The sequence below is a fragment of the Balaenoptera musculus genome, chromosome 7 (genome assembly GCF_009873245.2).
Source record: "Balaenoptera musculus isolate JJ_BM4_2016_0621 chromosome 7, mBalMus1.pri.v3, whole genome shotgun sequence".
NCBI classification, from domain to species: domain Eukaryota; kingdom Metazoa; phylum Chordata; class Mammalia; order Artiodactyla; family Balaenopteridae; genus Balaenoptera; species Balaenoptera musculus.
Genome location: NC_045791.1, coordinates 2,184,970 through 2,206,489, shown reverse-complemented (window position 1 = coordinate 2,206,489; position 21,520 = coordinate 2,184,970). Strand labels below are relative to the sequence as shown.

Below are 21,520 nucleotides of genomic sequence, written 5' to 3'. Positions count from 1 at the left end.
AAATCTGTTTCATGGCTTACTTTTGGCAAGCTGCAGTTTCTCCAACCTGTTTTCCAAAGAATAAAATATATGAAATGTCTCCAAAATCTCCAAAATGTAAACCTTTAGACTATTTTTCAACAACTGCATCAGCGAAGATGTACTTAGACTCAATACATTGAGTCTCCTTTAGTCACAAACACTTAAGGTAAGACATAAATGTTAAAGTCTGTCTCTGCAAGGGGAGGGGCACATCATCTACGCTTATGAAAGGACCCTGGATCACAGGCATTCTGTTAGTGAGAGGGCGGTACATGCATTTTTCTTTTTCTATTTTCCAAACATTTTTAAGGTACTATTTACTCCATGTTTCACTTTTTGTTTTGTATTTTCCGAACAGGTACATTTTCATTTTAAATCTGCTGTGGAGCCAACTCCTCCCTGTATGCCAAAGGAACCAAAAGTAAAGAGGAAGGAAGGTTCAGAAGACAATGTGCGAGGATGGGCTAGAGAGCGCTGTGCAACAGAAAAGTACTGCCGGGGAGTCACGTGTGTACTTTAAAATGTCTACCAGTCACATAAATAAAGATAAAAAGAACATGTAAAATCAGTATTAATAATGTATTTATCCCCATATATTTAAAATATTATCATTTCAACATAAAACCAATAAGAAAAAGCATTGAGATAGTTATATTAGTTTTTTGAAGACACAAAGTCTTCAAAAGCCACTGTGTATCTTGTACATACAGCACATCTCAATTCAGATAACTAAATTTTCATTGCGAATACTTGACCTGCACTTAGGTCTCATAAAAATGCAGAGCTGAAAAGGTAAATTCATATGGCCAAGTTATTCCAAACATAATTACAAGTTTTCTAATAGCTGAATCAGGTCTAAGATTTTTAATTTGAATTTTAATAAAAAATAAAAACTCAGTGTCTCAGCTACACTGGACACCCACAGGCAAACGTGGCCAACGACTGCCAGAGTGAACAGCACAGGGCTAGGCAGGCCAGGATGGACAGGTCTCTACACACCAAGGGAACAAGTCGTCTGAACAAGCAGGAGAGCTGGCCCCTCCCGGGAACAGTAACCTAAGACAGGACCGAGGTCAGAGAACCAGCACTGGCTCTCTGCCAGTGACACCAGCGGGCCCAGACACAGCCTCCTCGGCGAAGGAAGGGGCGGTCAAGAACTCGGAAAATCACATCTTGAGATACGTGCTTTTGCTTTGAAACTTCTCCAGAGACCTTTACCTTTTCACTCCAAAGCACTCAATGTGCATTTTCTCACTTGACCCTCGATTAACTCTGCAACATAAACACCGCTCTTGCTGCTACTGCCACAGTTACCATGCTGGGCAGGTCTCAGTGGCCAGCTTTAGACAAGCAGGCACAAAGGCAATTTTCTAGGAACAATTCCCAAGCTCTTGTCACTGCCACAGCTGCACTGACTTAATTCACTTTATTTCAGACTGTTATAGTGAAGATCAGAATGTGTGAATATTGATTTTAAAAATCATCACATTATAAAAAATAGGAAATGGGGTTTTTTATTAGCATTTACTAAAATATATGTCAGGAACTAGCTCTAAAACTTCCTCTTTTAAAAGCTCACTGTGTGCCCAGCAAATTCTGGTGTTTCCAGGTGTGAAGGGCAGGCCACTCCATGCCAGTACACCGCCCACCAATGCCCTGGACTTAGGTACCTGAGCCAACCCACCAAGCCCTCTTTCCTCTCTGTATAAATAGTAAACCAGGAGCCAGGTTTACACAGAGCGGAGTTGTGTTACATAAAGGAGCAATAATTTTTCCTTGTCTAACAAATGCCTTTCAGAAACCACCCGGCTTTTTGGCTCTTTTTGACGGTCACCACAACGCAGGCTGACATCCTTTAGCAAACAGTGACTGATTACTTCAGCCCTTATCGAGGTTAGTCTCTGCGTATATTCAGACTCTGATTCTTACCTCCTTCCGATCAGTCCTTTGACAATAACACTCACCATTCTTTTACTTAACTTCAGCTTTTGAAAGCTGTCTTAGAAACTAATAGATATAAATCTATGATATATAGAATGAGGCAAGGACACAACCAGTTTAAAAAAACAACCTTACCATGATGATTTTCATTTGTATCTACCTGCTTACTAATGAGGCTAAGAATCTCATCCTAGGTTTATCACACACTCCAATTTTCTCTTGTGTGAAAACTTTCAGAATCTCCAGTTCTACTTCATACATTCTAACCTCTCCTCTCACCTATATTTAAGAATCTGCTCTAAAGTCTATCCTAGGTAATTTTCAAAGTACTTCATCAACAACTAAACACATTTTTGAGACCCTAGTGCTCGATCTCACTATCTTAATATGAAAACCAATAATCCTCCTAATTAAAATATGTCTAATGCTATTTACCTAAGAAGCTGTTGTATGAGCTGAACCAGAGGCAAGCACTGTTTTCCAGAAGATTCATAGATTCCCGTATTAATAAGATCTTTATCCAATGGAGTCCTACTTCTATGAAATGTTGAGGCATTCGCTTCCTGTTCATCAATTTCTTTTTCCTTCTGTGCTTCTTTTTTGGCTTCAATATCCTGTAATTCATGAAACAGAAACTGGTTACCGGTTATCTTAGTAGCAGGTGTGAAGGCACCATGGGCTGAGCCCTGATCCCACAGCCTAGCTGTGTGCTGACTCACACACCTGGTGACAGTGGCCCACACCCACCCACTGGAAATCACGCCGCTCAGTTGCTCAGTTTCTAAACAGACGATTTGTCCTACAAACCCCGTGTCCAGGCTGCCAGTGCTAATGGTCTCCAGCGTCCTTCTGTGAAGTTCCTAAAACCTTTACCCCTGCTTCTGGCTCTCACACCAACCCAATGTGAGATCACCTAGGCAGAGTCTACCTGCTTTGTAAACATGAAGCAATAACCCACAGAATGGGAGGATACATTACCAAATCTTGTATCTAAGACGTACAAATACAGAAAGAATTCTGACAACTCAACAATTAAAAGATAAATAACCCAATTTGAAAATAAACAAAAAATCTGAATAGACATATCTTCAAAGAAGATATACAAATGGCTAATGAGCACATGAAAAGATGCTCAACTTCATTAGTCATCAGGGAAATTCACAACTCCTAGGACAGTATAATAAAAAAGATGAACAGTAGCAAGCATTTGCAAAGATACGGAGAAACTGGAACTGTCATACATTGCTACTGGGAATGTAAAACGGTACAGCCACTTAAGAAAACAGTCTGGCTATACCTTGAAACATTAAACATAGAGTTACCGTAAAACTCAGCAACTCCACTCCGGGGCATACGCCCATAAGAAATAAAAACATATGTCCACACAAAAACCTATGCACAGACGTTTATAATGGCATTATTCATAGTAACTTAAAAGAGAGAACAACCTAAATGTCCATCAGTTGATGAATGGATAAACAAAATGTGCTATATCCATACAACAGAATACTGTTTAGCGAGTTTAAAAAATTAAGTACAACATGAATGATACAACCTGGCTGAACTTTGAAAACACTATTTTAAGTGGAAAGCGCCTGACACAGAAGGCCACATACTGTACAAATCCACTTATATGAAATGTCCAGAACAGGGACATCTTTAGAGACAGAAAGTAGATTAGCGGTTGTCAACGGCTGGGAGGAGTGGGGGATGCAGAGTGACTATTAAGGGGCACAGGGTTTCTTTTTGGAGTGAAAGTGTTCTGAAATTAGATAGTGGTGATGGTGGTTGCACAAGTCTGTGAATATACAAAAAAAAAAAATACAGTTTAAGAGACTGAATTTTACAGTAGATGAATTAGATATCAATAATGTTATTATTTTAAAAAATTTTTAAAGGAGGTATCTTTTGCCAGCCAAATGCAACCAATATTCCTGAGGACCTACTATATACTAAGCATTGTTCTAGTAATCAAATTTACTGTGAAAAAGCACACAAGTTCTTTCCTACTGGGCTTTATTTTCTAATGGCAAAAGCCAGAACAAGTCTAAACACAAAGTCTTCCCCATTCTGAGGGGTGTGGGGACAAAGACCATGTCTAAGGAGTTGGATTGGAACTGTGCCACCTACTCTTCAGAATAAGAAGGACACAGATCAGACAGCTTGAAAATGTGCGTGCTTCTGACCCAATTTCATTTCTAGAACTTCTTCCTAATAATCATTCTAATACCCAATGACTTATAATCTTCAAGAATGTAATTAAAAATTATTTATAATAGTAAAAGTATCTAAAACCTAAATGGTCAACAATAGGGAATTGTTTAAAAAAAAAAAAAAAGTGATTCCCTTTCCATACGACAGACTTCCCCAAAGCAACAGAACAAATAGACATCGCAGAATATTCAACACAGAAGACATGGCAACCTTATGAGTGGAAAAGATACAAACCACTGAGACCAGTTCTGGCATCATAATTAGTACTGTTAGTAAACATTTCCATTTTTGAAAGCCTGGAAGATGATACACAAAAAACATTAACAATGGTTATTCCTAAATGATGAGGGGTTTTCTATTTATGCCTTTCTGTAGCTTCCAAACATTTTTGTTTTAAAAAAAATGGCCTTTTGGCTATTTTTTCAGGCATCTTAATTATTGTCATAGGGATCACAATCTGCATACTCTATAGCCCACCTCCCCCTCTCAAGGTACCGCTCTCCAGCAGGACACAAAGAATAAACATTTGCTAACTAAATTAATAGGTTCTAAAAATACTGCTTGGGGGGACTTCCCTGGCAGTCCAGTGGCTAAGACTCCGTGCTTCCACTGCAGGGGGTGCGGGATCGATCCCTGGTTGGGGAACTAAGGTCCCGCGTGCCACATGGTGTGGCCAAAACACGTTTTAAAATAATAAAAATAAATTTAAAAAATAAAAATACTGCTTGGGTCTGGCCCACATGTGGACTGCCTCTGCCTGTTCGCTGTCATTGCTCCCATCAGGTGAACTATTACACTGAGCCACACGGAGCGCAGGAAGAAAAGGAAGAGGTTTGGGGTCAGCAAACCTGTCATTCACTAGTCATGACACCTTAGCAAATCACTAAACTTCTGTGGTACCTATGTCCACGCCTATAAAGTGGAATTTTAAGACAACTTTTTCCACTCAATGTGAAAAACAATTCACATATCCTGGCAAGAAAAGAAAAATTTAAACAGAGAAAATTTTTCTCTGTCCTTTGGCCTCCTCTCTGCCCCCTACTGTACATTGTTTATCTGCATTATGCATCGATCAACCTTCCCTATCAGCAAATATACCTGGCTCAACCATAAAGAGCAACATTCTCCTAGCATCAACAAGACAACACCTTCAAAGAAAACCCTCCTTCTTCATCTTGTAAGAGGCCATGATGATGCTTAGATATGGATTGTGTAAACTGTCAATAATACATAATTTAACGTACAGCCCTCTGTCTCAAAAACCTTATATAACTGAGCCTTGAGTTGTAACGAACGCAATAGTTCTCAGAGCTTTCTGAGATGCTGTTCCTGGGTTATAATCCTCAATTTGGCTTGAATAAAATTTTCTATTTCTTTCTTAGATCGACTGATTAATTTTTTGTCAACATCAACATGGCTCACAAGGTTAAAAAAAATGAAAGTAAAGTACACAGCATAGTATCTGGAAAATAACAAGGTACACAAAGAATGATACTTGCAACTAAAATCATTACATTTATGATTTCCTCTAATTTTTTTTCAATTTAATCAAAGTAGGTATATTTTCAAAAACATTTTTAATACACTCACTTAATCCAATTTTATCAGTGTAAGTTTTTACATTGAAAACTATTATGACAATGAAAGCAACAAAAGAAGCTATGAATGGCCAATAAGCACATACAAATTAACACCCTACCCTACCCCTAGAATAGCTAAAGCTTTTAAAAAGATTGACATGCTTCATGTTGATGAGGTCAAGAAACGGCTAGAACTCTCATACAGGATGGTTCAGATGTAAATGACACAACCACTTTGGGAAACTATAAACACACACACACCCTAGAACCCAGCAAATTCTAATTCAAACTATTTACCCAAAAGGAAAAACACGTGTTCACTGAAGGACTTTTACACAGCATGATCAGAGCAGCTGTAGACAGTCAAAAATCATCAAATGTCTATCAACAGGAGAATGGATACACCAACAGTGCCATAATCACACAATGGGGCACTCCTCAACAGCAAAAACAAAGTGACACTACAGAAGCCTCTTAGATAGCCTCATCCACCAAACAGCAGACAGCAGGAGCAAGAAGAACTACAATCCTGCAGCCTGCAGAACAAAAACCACAATCACAGAAAGACAGATGAAATGAAAAGGCAGAGGACTATGTCCCAGATGAAGGAACAAGAAAATCCCCAGAGAAACAACTAAATGAAGTGGAGCTAGGCAATCTTCCAGAAAAAGAATTCAGAATAATGATAGTGAAGATGATCCTGGACCTCAGAAAAAGAATGGAGGCAAATAGCGAGAAGATGCAAGAAATGTTTAACAAAGACCTAGAAAAATTAAAGAACAGAGATGAACAATAACTGACATGAAAAATACACTAAAAGGACTCAATAGCAGAATAACTGAGGGAGAAGAATGGATAAGTGACCTGGAAGACAAAATGGTGGAAATCACTGCCGTGGAACAGAATAAAGAAAAAAGAATGAAAAGGAATGAAGACAACCTAAGAGACCTCTGGGACAACATTAAACACACCAACATTCACATTACAGGGGTCCCGGAAGGATAAAAGAGAGAGAAAGGACCCAAGAAAATATCTGAAGAGATTAGAGTCGAAAACTTCCCAAACATGGGAAAGGAAATAGCCACCCAAGTCCAGGAAGTGCAGAGTCCCAGGCAGCAGAAACCCAAGGAGAAACATGCCAAGAAACATAAGACTCAAACTGACAAAAATTAAAGACAAAGAGGGGACTTCCCTGGTGGCGCAGTTGTTAAGAATCCGCCTGCAGATGCAGGGGACATGGGTTTGATCCTTGGGCCGGGAAGATCCCACATGCTGCAGAGCAACTAAGCCCGAGTGCCACAACTACTGAGCCTGTGCTCTGGAGCCCGCAAGCCACAACTACTGAGCCCACGAGCCACAACTCCTGAAGCCTGCTCGCCTAGAGCCCGTGATCCACAACAAGAGAAGCCACCGCAATAAGAAGCCTGCACACTGCAATAATGAGTAGCCCCCGCTTGCCGCAACTAGAGAAAGCCCGCACACAGCAACGAAGACCCAACACAGCCAAAAACAAATTAACTAATTTAAAAAAAAAAAAGACAAAGAAAAATTATTAAAAGCAACAACGGAAAAACGACAAATAATATACAAGGGGACTCCCATAAGGTTAACAGCTGGTTTCTAAGCAGAAACTCTACAAGCCAGAAGGGAGTGGCACGATATATTTAAAGTGATGAAAGGGAAGAACCTACAACCAAGATTACTCTACCCAACAAGGATCTCATTCAGATTCAACAGAGAAATCAAAAGCTTTACAGACAAGCAAAAGCTAAGAGAATTCAGCACCACCAAACCAGCTCTACAACAAATTCTAAAGGAATTCTCTAAGTAGGAAACACAAGAGAAGAAAAGGACCTACAAAAACAAACCCAAAACAATTAAGAAAATGGTAATACGAACATACATATCGATAACTGCCTTAAATGTTAATGGATTAAATGCTCCAGCCAAAAGACACAGACCGGCTGAATGGATACAAAAACAAGACCCGTATATATGCTGTCTACAAGACACCCACTTCAGACCTAGGGACACATACAGACTGAAAGCGAGGGGATGGAAAAAGATATTCCATGCAAATGGAAATCAAAAAAAGCTAGAGTAGCAATACTCGTATCAGATAAAATAGACTTTAAAATAAAGAACGTTACAAGAGACAAGGAAGGACACTACATAATGATCAAGGGATCAATCTAAGAAGAAAATGTAACAATTATAAATATATATGCACCCGACATAGGAGCACCTCAATACATAAGGCAAATACTAACAGTTGTAAGAGAGGAAATCGACAGTAACACAATAATAGTGGGGGACTTTAACACCTCGCTTACACCAATGGACAGATCATCCAGACAGAAAATTAATAAAGAAATACAAGCTTTAAATGACACAATAGACCAGATAGATTTAACTGATATTTATAGGACATTCCATCTGAAAACAGCAGGTTACACTTTCTTCTCAAGTGCACACAGAACATTCTCCAGGATAGATCACATCTTGGGTCACAAATCAAGCCTCAGTAAATTTAAGAAAACTGAAATCATATTAAGAATCTTTTCCAACCACAACACTATGAAATTAGAAATAAATTACAGGGAAAAAAACGTAAAAAACACAAACACGTGGAGGCTAAACAATATGCTACTAAATAACCAAAATATCACTGAAGAAATCAAAGAGGAAATCAAAAAATACCTAGAGACAAATGCAAATGAAAAAACGATGGTCCAAAACCTATGGGATGCAGCAAAAGCATTTCTAAGACGGAAGTTTATAGCAATACAATCCTACCTCAAGAAACAAGAAAAATCTCAAATAAACAATCTAACCTTACACCTAAAGGAACTAGAGAAAGAAGAACAAAACCCAGCGTTACCAGAAGGAAAGAAATCATAAAGATCAGAGTGGAAATAAATAGAAACAAAGAAAACAACAGCAGGGGCTTCCCTGGTGGCGCGGTGGTTGAGAATCTGCCTGCCAATGCAGGGGACACGGGTTCGAGCCCTGGTCTGGGAAGATCCCACATGCCACGGAGCAACTGGGCCCGTGAGCCACAATTACTGAGCCTGCGCATCTGGAGCCTGTGCTCCGCAACAAGAGAGGCCGCGATGGTGAGAGGCCCGCGCACCGCGATGAAGAGTGGCCCCCGCTTGCCGCAACTAGAGAAAGCCCTCGCACAGCAACGAAGACTCAACACAGTCATAAATAAATAAATAAATAAATAAATAAATAAAAGAAAACAACAGCAAAGATCAATAAAACTAAAAGCTGGTTGTCTGAGAAGATAAAAAAAAAATTGATAAACATTTAGCCAGACTCATCAAGAAAAAGAAAGAGAGGACTCAAATCAATAAAATTAGAAATGAAAAAGGAGAAGTTACAACAGACACCACAGAAATACAAAGCATCCTAAGAGACTACTAGAAGCAACTGTATGCCAATAAAATGAACAACCTGGAAGAAATGGACAAATTCTTAGAAAGGTATAACCCTCCAAGACTGAACCAGAAAGAAATAGAAAATATGAACAGACGAATCACAAGCACTGAAATTGAAACTGTGATTAAAAATCTTCCAATAAACTAAAGTCCAGGACCAGATGGCTTCACAGGTGAATTCTATCAAACATTTAGAGAAGAGCTAACACCCATCCTTCTCAAACTCTTCCAAAAAATTGCAGAGGAAAGAACACTCCCAAACTCATTCTATGAGGCCACCATCACCCTGATACCAAAACCAAACAAAGATACGACAAAAAAAGAAAATTACAGACCAATATCACTGATGAATATAAATGTGAAAATCCACAACAAAATACTAGCAAACAGAATCCAACAACACATTAAAAGGATCATATACCATGATCAAGAGGGATTTATCCCAGGGATGCATGGATTCTTCAATATACGCAAATCAATCAATGTGATAAACCACATTAACAAACTGAAGAATAAAAACCATACATTCATCTCAATAGATGCAGAAAAAGCTTTTGACAAAATTCAACACCTATTTATGATAAAAACCCTCCAGAAAGTGGGCATAGAGGGAACCTACTTCAACATAATACGTATAAGTCCATATACGACAAACCCACAGCAAACATCGTTCTCAATGGAGAAAAAGTGAAGGCATTTCCTCTAAGATCAGGAATAAGACAAGGATGTCCACTCTCACCATTATTATTCAACATAGTTTTGGAAGTCCTAGCCACGGCAATCAGAGAAGAAAAAGAAATAAAAGGAAGGAATACAAACTGGAAAAGAAGATGTAAAACTCTCACTGTTTGCAGATCACATGACACTATACATAGAAAATCCTAAAGATGCCACCAGAAAACTACTAGAGCTAATCACTGAATTTGGTAAAGTTGCAGGATACAAAATTAACGCACAGAAATCTCTTGCATTCCTATACACTAACAACGAAAGATCAGGAAGACATATTAAGGAAACAATCCCATTCACCATAGCAACAAAAAGAATAAAATACCTAAGAATAAACTTACCTAAGGAGGTAAAAGACCTGTACTCAGAAAACTGTGAGACACTGATGAAAGAAATCAAAGATGACACAAACAGATGGTGAGATATACCACGTTCTTGGATTGGAAGAATCTACTATGAAAATGACTATACTACCCAAAGCAATCTACAGATTCAATGCAATCCCTATCAAATTTCCAGTGGCATTTTTTACAGAACTAGAACAAAAAATCTTAAAATTTGTATGGAGACAAAAAAGACCCCGAATAGCCAAAGCAAAAAAAAAAAAAAAAAATGGAGCTGGAGGAATCAGACTCCCTGAATTTAAGACTATAGTACAAAGCTACAGTAATCAAGACCATACGGTACTGGCACAAAAACAGAAATACAGATCAATGGAACAGGATAGAAAGCCCAGAGATAAACCCACGCACCTATGGTCAACTAAGCTATGACAAAGGAGGCAAGGATATACAATGGAGAAAAGACAGTCTCTTCAATAAGTGGTGCTGGGAAAACTGGACAGCTACATGTAAAAGAATGAAATTAGAATACTCCCTAACACCATACACAAAAATAAACTCAAAATGGATTAAAGACCTAAATGTGAGACCAGACGCTGTAAAACTCTTAGAGGAAAACATAGGAAGAGCACTCTTTGACATAAACACAGCAAGATCATTTTTGACCCACCTCCTAGAGTAATGCAATTAAAACAAAAGTAAACAAATGGGACCTAATGAAACTTAACAGCTTTTGCACAGTAAAGTATAAACGAGATGAAAGACAACCCTCGGAATGGGAGAAAATATTGCAAACGAATCAACTGACAAAGGCTTAATCTCCAAAATATATAAACAGCTCATGCAGCTCAATATCAAAAAAACAAACAACCCAATCCAAAAATGGGCAGAAAACCTAGACATTTCTCCAGAGAAGACATACAGATGGCCAAGAAGCACATGAAAAGCTGCTCAACATCACTAATTATTAGAGAAATGCAAATCAAAACTACAATGAGGTATCACCTCACACCAGTTAGAATGGGCCTAATCAGAAAATCCACAAACAATAAATGCTGGAGAGGGTGTGGAGAAAAGGGAACCCTCTTGCACTGTTGGTGGGAATGTAAATTGATACAGCCACTACGGAGAACAGTATGGAGGTTCCTTAAAAAACTAAAAATAGAATTACCATATGACCCAGCAATCCCACTACTGGGCATATACCCAGAGAAAACCATAATTCAGAAAGACACATGCACCCCAATGTTCATTGCAGCACTATTTACAATAGCCAGGTCAGGGAAGCAACCTAAATGTCCATTGACAGACGAATGGATAAAGAAGATGTGGTACATATACACAACAGAATGTTACTCAGCCATAAAAAGGAACGAAATTGGGTCATTTGTAGAGACGTGGATGGACCTAGAGACTGTTATACAGAGTGAAGTAACTCAGAAAGAAAAAAACAAATATCGTATATTAACACATATATGTGGAATCTAGAAAAATAGTACAGACGAACTGGTTTGCAAGGCAGAAATAGAGACACAGATGTAGAGAACAAATGTATGGACACCAAGGGGGAAAGGCGGGGGGGGGTGGGGGGGGGGTGGTGGGATGAATTGGGAGATTGGGGTTGACATATATACACTAATATGTATAAAATAGATAACTAATGAGAACCTGCTGTATATCACAGGGAACTCCACTTTGCTGTACAGCAGAAACTAACACAACATTGTAAAACAACTATACCCCAATTAAAAAAAAAATCTAATACGAAAAGAAATAAATAGTTCCTTAGAAAAAAAAAAAAAAAAAGACAAACAACGTAACACTACATCCAACACAGGTGAATCTGAAAATCATTATCAAGGCAACATAAAGCTGACACAAATGAGTATATACTGTATGATTCCATTCATGTGACAATCAAAACTGGCAAAATTAACATCATCTGGGGGAGGCAAGAAAGTGTCCTAACTTCAAATGCAAAGGGGCACAAAGGCACTTTCTGGGGTGATGGAAGTGATTTATATTATGATTGGGGTACCTGTCAAATTCATTTAAATAGACATTTAAAGTGGGTACATTTTATCATACTTAATAATAACTCAATATTTTATTAAACTAGTAAAAGAATTTTAATTACAGAAATATTTGGATGTTACTAAAAGTTTTATGTTTCAAATTTTTTCTTTAATAATTCTGGCAACGTGGCAGTCTCAGCTCACTGGGGAGTAAAATCACCTCCATCAGTGCGTGCGCATGCATGCACACATGCACACACACACACACACACACACACACACACTCCTAGGACCATACCTGGATTTCTGCAGTAATGGCTGCATTTAAGGCTGATTCTAAGCCTCCGTCAGCCATCAAGCTGCCCACAAGAAGATCAATCATGAATCGACGACCTGGACTTACGTTAACTTCATTGCCTGAAACTAGAAAAGGTAAAGTGTTTTTCCCAATGTGAGGCAAGCACCATCCCCCCCGGCACCCCCTCCTGGGCCAACCCCACCCGACCCCTGCTCCTAGCCCCAGCCCACCTGCACAGGGCAGGAGAGCAGAGAGTGCCCGGGCCCGCTCCTCAGCAGTGGGCAGCAGCACCGACCACCCGCTCTGCAACACAGCCTGGGCGGCCACCTGCACAGTACTCAACACGCCCGCGCTGCTGGCCAGGGCCACCACCGTCTGCTTCAGGCTGTTGAGGAGGACGCTGCCCAGACCTAAACCAAGGAATTCTGGGTCAACCTGGTGACTGATGGCAGCATGCAACTGAAAGGAGAAAAACAATTTTCACTTAGAAGCCCTAAAAACAAATGCTTTCCAAATCTTGTTAAAGATGAAATAATACCTCAAATTGAGTTTTACTCAAATAATAAAGGTAAAACTTCCAGTACAGGTATTTTTTTTAACCATACTAAAAATTTTTCACCTATAGTAGTTGAGAATCCATGGTAAGGTATTCTATAAAAGGAATTTTTTAAACCCAACTCTATGTATGTGGAAAAGCTCAAGATCAACAAAGAGGTTGAACCCTGTGGAAACAGCAACTTCTACCCCACCCCCAAGCACCCGCACCAAACACAGAAATAGTGAATATAATATAACCAAAAAACTATTAAAAGAGTAGACAGCCAAGCTGAGGGTATACAAGGAAAAGTATACAAGGGAAAGTTCTGGTTTGGCTCTTGAGACACACAGACACACATAGCAGGAGCCAAGGGGTTCTGGGCTCAGAGAGCAGATCAAAGCCTTCTGAGACACAAAATGCTCAAGACAGCCCACTGAACCTGAGCTTCCTGTCAGCCAGCCAGGGCCTGAGGGCAACATACTACCCACACAAGGTTTTGGGCACAAAGAGACCCCCACAGTGAATCAGAGACCCGGCCTGCCCTGTGAGCAGATGTGAAATCAAATTTATACCAACCATATAGGTATGGATATCACACGTCAAGAACTTAACACCAAAACTCATCAAGAGCCCGAGGAACTCAATGGAACCTCACAGACACAAGTACAAAACTGCCCTCTGAGGACATCTCCACAGCCAAGGGCAAAGGGACACTCCACAAACCCTCCCCTAACAGTGGCCTCGTAGTCAAAAAGGACAAGCCATACTAGGTCACCACAAAGAAGTGTCACAGACAAGGTAAGAGGCAAAACGCATGTCCCAACAGATTTTAGCAATTTAAAAAATTGGAATGAATCCATAAAATAAGTAAATGTTCTTAGAGATCAAGGAAGGAACAGAAGCCAGAAGACGAGAATATAATGAGCAAACGAAAGCCTTGGAAAACACCAAAAATATAAATTCTGAAAATGAAAAAAACAGCTACAGGAATAAACACCTCAAGGCAGAGGAGTGAAGAGCCTGGGCCCCAGGTTCCAGCCCTAAACCTTTGTGCACTGGGTACCCAACCTGGGCAACATTCCTGAACTTCGCGCCTCCCCAGCTGTTCAATACAGATGGAGGGTCCCACCTCCCAGAGGGCTGGCACAGGGATTTGATGATTCAATCAATATGTATAAAGCAGTGATCACATAAATTTTTTAAATAAACAGACAATTCAACAATATGGAACATTCAGCTAACTGATTCGTGAACTGAAAGAGAGTGCTGAGTAAACGACCCAGAAAGCAGAACAGAAAGATTAAAAAGTGAGCATTAAAAAGGATAAACAGATTTTAAAATATCAAAGAAGTTGTGATACTTGGGAAAATAAAATGAGAAAGTTCAACATGCATTTAGTAGGACATTTCCAAGGGGAAAGGTAGAAAAAAAGGAGAGAGCAATTTCAATGGTAAATAGTGAAGATTTTTCAAAACTTAACAAAGATAAGTAATCTCAGATTGATTCAGAATCATAATCTCAAATTATATATACAAGAATAAATCCTGACCTAGACATAATGTATTAAAATTATAAAACAAAGACAAAAATCTAAAAGGCTACCAAAGAGAAAGACAAATTAGCTACAAAGAAACAACAACTGCACTAACATAAGATTTCTCATTGGCAAAAATAAAGGTCAAAAGATGGCAGAACATCTTCAAAGTGCTTATAAAATTACATATAACCTAAAAAGCTAAGCCCCATTAAATTATCTTAAGAGGTGTTAATGGGAACAAAGTTTTCAGAGGTTGTAACTCACAGACCTTAAGGAAGAAATTTACTGAAGGAGGTACCCAGGAGGGAGGTGATGTAAGTAACAATGACAAAACAAATTGGTTTAAAAAAAAAAAAAAAGGACTATATATCTGAGTATGTCCTCTTAAAAAATGATTATCATAATAATTGAGGGAAAGTTTAAAAATAATTACTATATTTCACCAATCCTAAGAGGTATTTTCTTTCACATCTTAACAACTCTAAAATCAGAATGTATCTTACACATTGCAATTTGGAGCGTTTTTCTTTTAGCAGCACACACAAGAAAACTGTGCCTTGGAGTCAATGTAACAACAGACTATGGAACAATTCAAATACTGAAGATGGAAAGGGGAGTTTAGGTTGAATGCATCCTATAACCCTTATATTTTTCAGGAAGAGAAGTACTGATTAACTTAACTCTGTGGAATTAACAAATATTTAAAATTTTTTGTAACATGATTAATGTCCAGAAATCAAAATTTCAAAACTTAGGAATAATTAAACGGATTTGAAAGGAAAAAAAATTTTTAGAAATTTGTTCAAAAGATAACAAAATGATGAACAAACTTACACAAGACTGAATTCAAATACATTAGTAATCACAATAATTGTAAAAGATTAAATCCACATAGTGAATAAAGACTCTCAAATTGTATTCTTTTTAAGAACTGAGCATTATGAGTCAATTTTTTAAAAAGACACAACTAAAACAAAGACCTCGACAGACAGAACAAAGCAGTGGAAAAACATATGGCATGAGGCAAATATGGACCAAATGAAATAGAGCCTAGGACACGTACAAGGTCTTTCTCCACAGCACTGACCAGAGCAGCAATGTCACTACAAGACCATGGGAAGCAACAAAAAACTGGGCGGATCCATGACTAGGATACTACACCACAGATGTCCTGCTAAATGAGCTCCTACAGAAGACTTTTGGGGAAGGGAGGTACTCTCCAAACTTCTGCTAATTCCATTTTGCAACTAAACATTACATTCAGTTCTGTGCTTTCTGGAAGCCAAGACAAAAAAGGGGAGGGAACAGAAGGCATACATGATGGGTCACACAGAAACCCTCACATTATAAAGGGGGAAAATTACTTTGGTGAGAAAAACTGTTCTCTTAACATTAAGTCACAGGGTTTTATTACAAAGAAAAACATGATGATCAAAGATTTTAGCTAGAGTTCTACTTAAAAAAAAAAAAAAGGAAAAAAAAATTTTGTAGCTTTTCTTCTTCTGACATTTAAACTTAACCTTCCCCCTGAAGAATCGGAGGTACTCGTGGAGGACGCAGAGCTTCCTGGATGGGACTCCCCTCTCAGTCCAGAGCAGAGGCTGGCGACCACCTCCAGCTGATCTCCCAGTCACCTACCGTCTCACCCAGTCACCTCTCCACACACAGCAACAGGAAATCCAAGACCGACTCCCTGATGAATGCCAACAAGCTGAATTTAGCAGTAATAACGCAGTCCAGATACGCTCTTACCTGCATGCAGAGACTGACTTCCAGGGTAAGCGCAAAATAACTAGACTGAATTTTTTTAAGCCTCATACACATTACACTCCATCATAATCTGACTTTAAAACACTTTAAAATTTTCATTAGCAAGTTCATTTAACAGGCTAAACCCCATACCCTTTAATATGCATAAACATCATTACAAACGCATAAGACACTTATAAAATGAGGGAAAGGAAAGAAAATCATTAATACCTGAAGTCGTAGAAGATTCAGTGTTGCCACAGCCATACACTCTTTCTCTTGGGGTGGGGGCCAGTCAGCAGTGCCATCCATCCCCTCACTCACTTGCCGTAGTAGGAGGTCTAACTGCTCAAAAGTCATTGAGCAGATGTCCACCACAAAAGGGACACGGAGGCCAATGGACCACTCAGAACAAGATGACCAAGCAAAACTCTATGGAAGAAACACAAGAACCTAAAATGAATCTACACATTCAGCGATCAGCCTGTTCCACACGAGAGATTCACCATTATGAATGACGAAGATGCCCTAAGTTACTTCTCATTCATCCCTCTGATTGTCCCAAATGCACAAGCACCTTCAGTTATCTAACTCACATGCTAACAGTTTCCAGTTTTCTCTCATTTCACTACCCCATCTCATTTGCCACAAATAAACAGGTAAAAAGTTTTTCAAAAATCTTTTCACTATCAAAATTAAGCAACTCAATAAGCTAAAATTAAACACTAAAAGCTATTCAACTAACCCCAAAAAAGTCAGGAAACAATAAAGAAACAAAAAGATGAGAGCAAACAAAAAACAAATAAACAATGGTAGACATTAAATTTAAATGGGTCTGAACATAAAAACAAACAGAGATCATCAGGATGTAGGAAAACAGAACCTAACTCTACAGTTATCTACAAGAAATCTACCTTAAATATAAAGATAAAAGTGGCTTAGTAAAGGGATGGAAAGTGGCTTATTAATATCAAAGTAGACTTCAGAGGAAGGAAATTATCAGGGCTAAAGAGGGACACTATATAATGATAAAAGGTTCAATTCACAAAGAAGACAGAACAATAGTGAATGTATATACCCCTAACAACAGAACCATAAAACACATGAAAGTAAAATCTGAGAGAAATGAAAGAGTAACAGATAAATCCACACATGTAGTTGAAGATATCAAAACTACCCTCCTAATAACAGACAGAACAAGTAGACAGAAAATTAGTAAGGATTTAAAAGAAATGAACAAAACCATCAATGAACGAGATAAAAATGACGATTATAAAAACACTTCACCCAAAGAGCAAAATACACATAATTTTCAAGGATGCACGGAACATTCACCATGATAAACCATATTTAAGATATAAAATAATTTTAACTATTTAAAAGAACTGAAATCATATAGCGTATGATCTCATAACATAATAAAATTAAGCTGACAACCAAGAACAGAAACTAGAAATCAGTAAGAATAAACTAGATGTAAATAACTGGAAAAATCTCCAAGCACTTAGAAATTAAACAACAGGTTTCTACATTCCAATTAAAGTAGTAAAATACTGATTCTTAGTAGCCTGCAAAGAGTTATGTAGTATACAGTAATTCCTAGAGCAACCACAAAAAAAAAACCTATAAAAAGAAACAGTTAAATTCAAAATAAATAAAGGTAAATGAAATACTAATATAAATGTTCATTTATCCCCCCAAAAAACAAAAGAAGCAAAATAGAGGAACAAATAATTGAAAACAGACAAAAGCCAAACAATAAAATGGAAGACCTTTATCTATACATGTCAATTACAGTAAATGTAAACGATCTAAATACACCAATTAAAAGACAGATTGACAAGGATTAAAAAAATGCAACTATACACAGCATCCAAGAAGTTCACTATACAGATAATGAGACAAGTGGGTTAAAAGTTAAAGATAAAAATTTAACAAAACATGGACAGGACTTGTATGCTGAAAACACTGATAAATGAAATCAAGAAGATACAAATAAACGTTTAGACATAACATTTTAATAGATCAGAAGACTCAATGTAGCAAAAATGTCAATTCTCCACAAACTGATAACAGGTTGAACACAAACCCTACCAAAATCTAAGCAAGATATTTTTGCAAATGTAAGGTAGATTTAGATTATTCTCAATTTTAATGGAAAGGCAAAGGGACTAAAATATGAACTTCTTAAATTTTTTTCAAATACAAGGATGGAAAAGTTATAGTACTCAAACACTAATTAAATGAAAATAAAACTGGAGTACCTACATTAAAATCAGACAAAAGAGACTTCAGAGCAAGGAAAAACAGGGATAAAGTGGGGACACTGAACAACAATTAAAGGGTCAATTCACCAAGACAACCGAACAACCCAAAATGCGTATGCATCAAACAAAGAGTTTCAAAATACATAAGACAAGAATTGATAAACCCATCCTAAAATTCATGTGGAATCTCAAGGTACCCCAAATAACCAAAGGAATACTGAAAAGGAATAACGAAGTTAGAAAAAGACTCAATTCCTAATTCAAAACTCACTACAAAGCTACAGTAATCAAAACGGTGTGGGTCTGGCATAAAGACACACTTACAGACCAATAAAATAGAATAGAGCCCATAAATAAACCCTTGCCTATATGGTCAAATGATTTCGACAAGTGCCAAGACCATTCAATGGGGAAAGAACAATGTTTTCTTTAAACGGTGCTGGAAAAGCTGCAAAAGAATCTATTTGATCCTTATCTTACACCATATATGACAATAAAGTCAAAATGGATCAGAGACCTAAATATTAGACCTAAAACTATGAAGCTATTAGAAAAAAAGACTGGAAAATCTACATGACCATGGATTTCTCAGATATATATGACACCAAAAGCACAGACAACAGAAGAAAAACTAAAACTTTTGTGCATAAAAGAACACTATCAACAGAATAAAAAGAAAACCACAGAATGGGGAAAAAACAGTTGTAAATCATATACCTGATAAGGGATTAATATCCACAATATAACAAGAACTGTTACAACTCAAAAAAAAATCTAATTCAAAAATGGGCAAAGAACTTGAATACATTTCTCCAGAAAAGATATACGAATGGTCAATAAGCACATGAAAAGATACTCAACATCTTTCCCATTTGGGAAGTGCAAATCAAACCACAATGTGATACCACTTCATACCCACTGGGACGGCCTTAAAAAAAACAAGAAAAAGGAAAATAACCAGTGTTGACAAGGATGTGGAAAAATTGAAACCCTTGTGTGTATCTGGTGGGAATGTAAAAATCATGCAGCTGTTGTGGAAAAACAGTAAGGCAGTTCCACAAAGATTTAAACAGAGTTACCATAATGATCCAGCAATTCCACTCCTAGATATATACTGAAAAAAACCAAAAGCAGGGACTCAAACAGATATTTCTACACTAATACTCATAGCTACATTATTCGTAATAGCCAAGAGATAAACAACCCATGTGTCCACTGAAGGAGGAATGGATGAACAAAATGTGGGAGTTACGTATTTTTATTATTAAGCCTTAAAAAAAAAATTCTGATACATGCTACAACATGAATCAATGTTGAAAATATTATGCTAAGTGAAATAAGCCAGACACAAATGGTCAAATATTATGTGATTCCACTTATATGAGATACCTTGAATAGGCAAATTCATACAGACAGAAAGTAAATTTCAGGTCACCAGGGGCTAGGGGAGGAGAAATGGAGAGTTACTGTTTAATGGGTACAGAGTTTCTGTTTCAGATGATGAAAAGGTTCTGGAGATGGATAGTAGTGATGGTAACACAACACTGTGAATATACTTAACGTCACTGTATGTTTTACCATAATTTTTTTAATGATCAAAAGCATTAAAAAAAAAAATACAAAACTGACAGAACCAAAAAGAGAAATGGACAAATCGACAATTATTCTTGGAGATACCAACACCACCCTCCCGAAAAGAAGACAGAACAAACAGACAGAAAATCAGCAAGGATCTAGAAAAACTGAATAATACCATCAATGAACTAGATCTAATTGACATTTATAGAACACTTCACCCAATAATGGCAAAATATATCAACAGCAAAATACTCTTTTTAAACACACTTGCAGAACATTCACTAAGAGAACACATCCTGAGATATAAAACAAACCTCATCAAATCTATAAGAACTGAAATCATATAGAGTTTATTCTCTAACCACAATGGAATTAAACTAGAAACCAGTAACAGAAAGATAACAGAATGATCTCCAAACACTTTGAAACTAAACAACACACTTAATCCATAGGTCAAAGAGCAATTCACGAAAGAAATTAGAAAATATTTTGAACTGAACAAAAATGAAAATAATCAAGATTTGTGGGTGCAATTAAAGCACTGCTTAGAGGAAAATTTATAGCATCAAGCACTTATCTATTACAAAAGAAGTAATGTCTAAAGTCAACAACCTAAGCTTCCTCCTGAAGAAACTAAGAAAACAGTAAAGTAATGCCAAAGCAAGCTGAAGAGTGAAAAAGGGGACAAGAGGAGAAACCAGTGAAATTGAAAGCAAAAGAACAAGGGGAAAATTAATGAAACTAAAAGCTAGTTCTTTGAAAAGATCAACAAAATGGATAAACATCTAGTAAAACTGGCAAAGAGAAAAGACGCAAATTACCCATATCAGGAATGAAAGAAGGGATATCACTGCAGACCCAAAGACTTCAAAAGGTCAATAAGAGAACACTAATAAGGAAAACTTTATACATAAAAACTGGGTAACTTAGATGAAATGGAACAATACCTTGAGTGCCACAAACCAGGAACACTCACCCAAGAGGAAACACTCTGAATAATTCTATATTAAAGAAATTGAATTTGTGGTTAAAAATCTTTTGAGAAAGAAATCCCCAGGCTCCTATGGATTCATAGAAAAACATGTAAAGAAGAAATGACACTAATTCTACACAACTCATTCCAGAAAACAGAAGAGGATGGAACACTTGCCAACACTTTTTATGCGGCCAGTTTTACCCTCAAAAGTCAGACAAGAAAGCACTAAAAAAACCACAAACTAGTATCTCTGAAGAGTCCTGACAGAAAAATCCTCAACAATGTATTAGCAA

General features: G+C 37.5%; 1 protein-coding gene across 4 annotated transcripts in view; it reads right to left on the bottom strand.

Moving 5' to 3' along the window:
• Positions 1-21,520, bottom strand: part of HERC2 (HECT and RLD domain containing E3 ubiquitin protein ligase 2) — a 219,079-nt gene that overhangs the window by 136,646 nt on the left and 60,913 nt on the right. For all 4 annotated transcript variants that reach the window (XM_036856965.1, XM_036856964.1, XM_036856963.1 and 1 more), the window contains 4 exons: positions 16,638-16,838; positions 12,813-13,041; positions 12,583-12,707; positions 2,398-2,576 (listed from right to left, as the gene is read on the bottom strand). In XM_036856965.1, coding sequence (XP_036712860.1) covers positions 2,398-2,576; positions 12,583-12,707; positions 12,813-13,041; positions 16,638-16,838 — 734 coding nt within the window. The remainder of the gene's footprint in view (positions 1-2,397; positions 2,577-12,582; positions 12,708-12,812; positions 13,042-16,637; positions 16,839-21,520) is intronic.